Source organism: Larus michahellis, chromosome 22, assembly GCF_964199755.1.
Source record: "Larus michahellis chromosome 22, bLarMic1.1, whole genome shotgun sequence".
Classification (NCBI taxonomy): Eukaryota; Metazoa; Chordata; class Aves; order Charadriiformes; family Laridae; genus Larus; species Larus michahellis.
This window is the reverse complement of record NC_133917.1, coordinates 4,089,508-4,092,966: the sequence shown is the minus strand read 5'-3', so window position 1 is coordinate 4,092,966 and position 3,459 is coordinate 4,089,508. Positions and strand designations below refer to the sequence as shown.

At 45.5% G+C, this 3,459-nt stretch overlaps 1 protein-coding gene across 1 annotated transcript in view; it reads right to left on the bottom strand.

The window, feature by feature from the left end:
- The window catches only part of HOXC10 (homeobox C10), a 4,276-nt gene extending 1,547 nt beyond the window's left edge, over window positions 1–2,729 (bottom strand). The window contains exon 1 of the mRNA XM_074564950.1: window positions 1,937–2,729. Coding sequence (XP_074421051.1) covers window positions 1,937–2,723 — 787 coding nt within the window. The 5' untranslated portion in view covers window positions 2,724–2,729. The remainder of the gene's footprint in view (window positions 1–1,936) is intronic.
- Between the last annotated feature and the right edge of the window lie 730 nt (window positions 2,730–3,459).

Sequence of the window (3,459 nt, the reverse complement as noted above, 5' to 3'; positions counted from 1 at the left end):
TTACCTTCTGCACGAATAAAAATTCGGGTTCAACATAAACGAAAACTGAAGCTATGAAAGATTTTAAAAGGAAGCGACAGAAATAGCAACAAACAAAATCCGCCCCAAATTGGCTCTGAGCATTCGAAAACACCGCAAACGACACGAACTGCCTTTTAAACCGCACAATAATCGGGGGAAGCACGTCTTTCTCCACGCACCCATTTTAAATTTAACAGCTGAAGCGAAAGAGAACCTTTATCTGCGTTTATTTCATTCTTTATTTCCGCCCCAATTACAGATCCAACCCAATATAATCTTTCTTTCGGGTTGACTCCCACCAAAACCTCTCTTGGCGTGGACGTTGAAGGCGCTTTGTTCAGATAAGTTTGCGGGGGTTTATGATAACCTTGACTTTGCCTTTATTTTTTTTTTTTGGGGGGGGGGTTGGTGGTGGTGGTGGTGCGAGTGCGTGTAATTGTAACTCAACTGTCAGATAATATAATTTCCCTTTGGATGCGGAATGGTAAAAAAAAAAAAAAGAGGGAAAGGAAAAAAGACAAAAAATAAATATAATAGGGCGGAAATATTAATAAAGAAGAAGTGTTTCTGGGTTTTGCTTTTGAAAAGGCCAGTTTTGGAGGGGGAAACGCCAGAGGACAGGTTTTGCTGGTGCCACAGACCCGAGGCGTGTGTGCATGGGGGTCCACACACGACCCACATGCGTGCAGCCCCGCATGCACATACAACGCCACAGACCCCAGCCATCCTCCTGCTGCTGGAGCCCTAATTATAGCTCGGATCCTGACACACGGCGGATATTTTAATCCACATACCACAGGCAAACCATGCAAGCCTTCGCTTAGATCTGAGCAGTGTTTGCTCCCAAGGAAATTTCGCTCCCAACTACTTTTTTTTTTTTTTTTTTTTATTTTCGGGAAATTCAATCCATCCCTTCACATGATCCCCACTTATTGACCTGAGAGAAGCCTCTGAATCCACCTAATTTCAAATTAGAACAGGACCAAACCCGAATATTCACACCCACAGAGATTTCAAGCCATATGCAATCCCTACAGAGAAAATAAAATGTGTTCAATGAAAGCCTCTTTTCAGACAATCCCAAACTTAAAACATCTGCTCAACACACAGAAACATTTTTTGCCTTCGCAAACGAGACCTCAATTCGCCAAGAAAAAAAAAAAAAAAAAAAAAAGAAGAAGAAGAAGCAGCTTTTTTCCTCTCTGAGTCTCCCAACGAGCTTCCAAGCCATGAAATGAGCCACAACTCCAGCCTGAGATGTCTGGAACTGCAAATTAGACTCTACGCACTTTAATTTTTTTTCGCCCCCCCACTTTAATACCGAGCAAAGCCAGAGAAGACAAATTCGTTCAGCACGCGGAAATAAAGCATTTGCATAGAAAGCCATATGAAAGGAAAAAAAATAAATAAATCAAGGTTCATCTGCCTTAAAAAACAAAACAAAACAAAACACAAAACCCCCTTAAAACACCCCCCCAAACCAACAAACCAACCCCGAATCTCTGCGATTTCAGAGCAAAGGCACCTCATCTTATCACATTCTGCAGCGTTGATTGCGAGGACCAATTAATTTTTTTTTTGCATAAGTACACGCACAGCAACATTTCTCCACGTAAACAGCGAGAGGACGAGTTCTCAAACAGCTCTCTGCCCTTTTTTTCCTTCTTTTTTTTTTTTTTTTCTCTCAGCTCTAATATATTTATATTTAAAAACCCACAACATTTCTAGGAAGAACATTTTTTTTTTTTTTTCCACAAGCCAGCAACAATACAGAACATTATGGTGCCAATTTCTGGAGGAGAAGTTGGCAGGGTAGAGAGCACATTACTGCATATTCGCATTACTCTTGCTCTTATTAGCTATGGATGATTACTAATTGCTGAAATTAGCTACTGGTAATGAATGATTCCCTTACCTTTTGCTTCATTGTCAGAATTGTCAGTGCTGGTGTCAGTGTTTTTATTCAGCTCTTTCTCTGCTTCCGAAGGACTTATTTTGGGTGCTGGGGCGCTTTTTTCTGTTTTAATTTCGTTCGTGGCTGTGTTCTGAGTATTATCTGTTTTTGTGTTTTCGGGAAAACTCACTTTAGCCACCGGGGGCGGCGGAGGAGGAGGTGGAGGAGGTGGTGGTGCTGGTTCCAGATGCTCATTCCTTGGGTTCAGGCTCGCCCTGGATTCAAAACTTGCCTCAAACTCATTTGGGTTGCTGCAGTTTGACGTCTTCTCCATGGAGGGGTAACCTTGGCTCGCTCGGTAGTAGCTAGGAACGGGGACTTCATGGTCATTTAGGCAAGACTCAGGCATTTGGTTGGGGTAGAGGGCTGTCTCTGTGGCATTTTTTGCCCTTTTATCAGCGTTATACATACAGCAAACATTCTCTTCCTTGACATTGGTTGGGAAGGAGCAGGATGGGAGCTGTCTTGCAACAGGTTGCTCGATCCTGTACGTATTTTTGGGGTCACACCAAGTGTCTAGCTGCGAAAGGTAAGATGGATAGGTGCTGAGAGACAAGGTAGCGCTATTCACCTCGTCCCTTTTGGAAAGAGACGGGATAATTCCACAGTTCCTCATGACTCCGCAGCTGAAATCGCTCCCAGGCTGCATGTACATCCCTTGGCTGGAGGAATAATTCTCCCCTCTACAGGTACCGGCCAACGAGTCCATCAAAAACGAGTTAGAAGTCACATTGTTGGGACATGACATTTTCAGAGAGGGTTTTTAAGGAGGAATACTCCAGCCAGGGGCTGACATCTTTTTTTTAGGGGGAAAAAATATCAAGCACCATAATTATCCACGCATCGCTCTCCCCCCCTCCACCCCCCCACGTGATGCCCAGGCCAATGAGGATTGAAAATGGCCTTGATGATTCAGACGGGGACGACGTCACGGGGGTCAAGTTGTCGGGACCGGGAGCGTCACCGTGGAGCAACAGCGACATCTGCCAGCACCGGGCCGGGACCTTCACGTTGAACAAAGGCAGAGCCCCCGCCGCCCCGTTCCCCGCCCGCCCGTTTGTTTACCAACGGAGCCACGCGTGGAAAAGGAGGGGGGAAAAGGAAGGGGAGGGGGTGGTGGTGTGTGGAAATATAAAAACAAATTAAAAAAAAAATAAATTAAAATTCCCTTTTTAAATTTTGTAAGTTTCGAGCGGAATGGGGAAAATTTAAATTAAAAAAAATAATCTCGTGCATTCTTCCCCCCCCCCCGCCTTCCCCCTTTCCCTCTTCTTTCCCTGCCTTCTGGGAATTGTCTCTCTTTTTGCGCCCCAAAACAAATTGGGATTTTTAATTGTTGCCTCCCAACCAGCGACCCCCCCCACCCCCGCCACCTCTTCTCCTTCCTCCTCCCGGCTGCGCCTTCCTCCCGCTCCCCAGCACGGCTGGGCATGGGCGAGCTCCTCTGGGCTCAGCCGGCTGCTGCGCTGCTGCTTCTTAGCGTT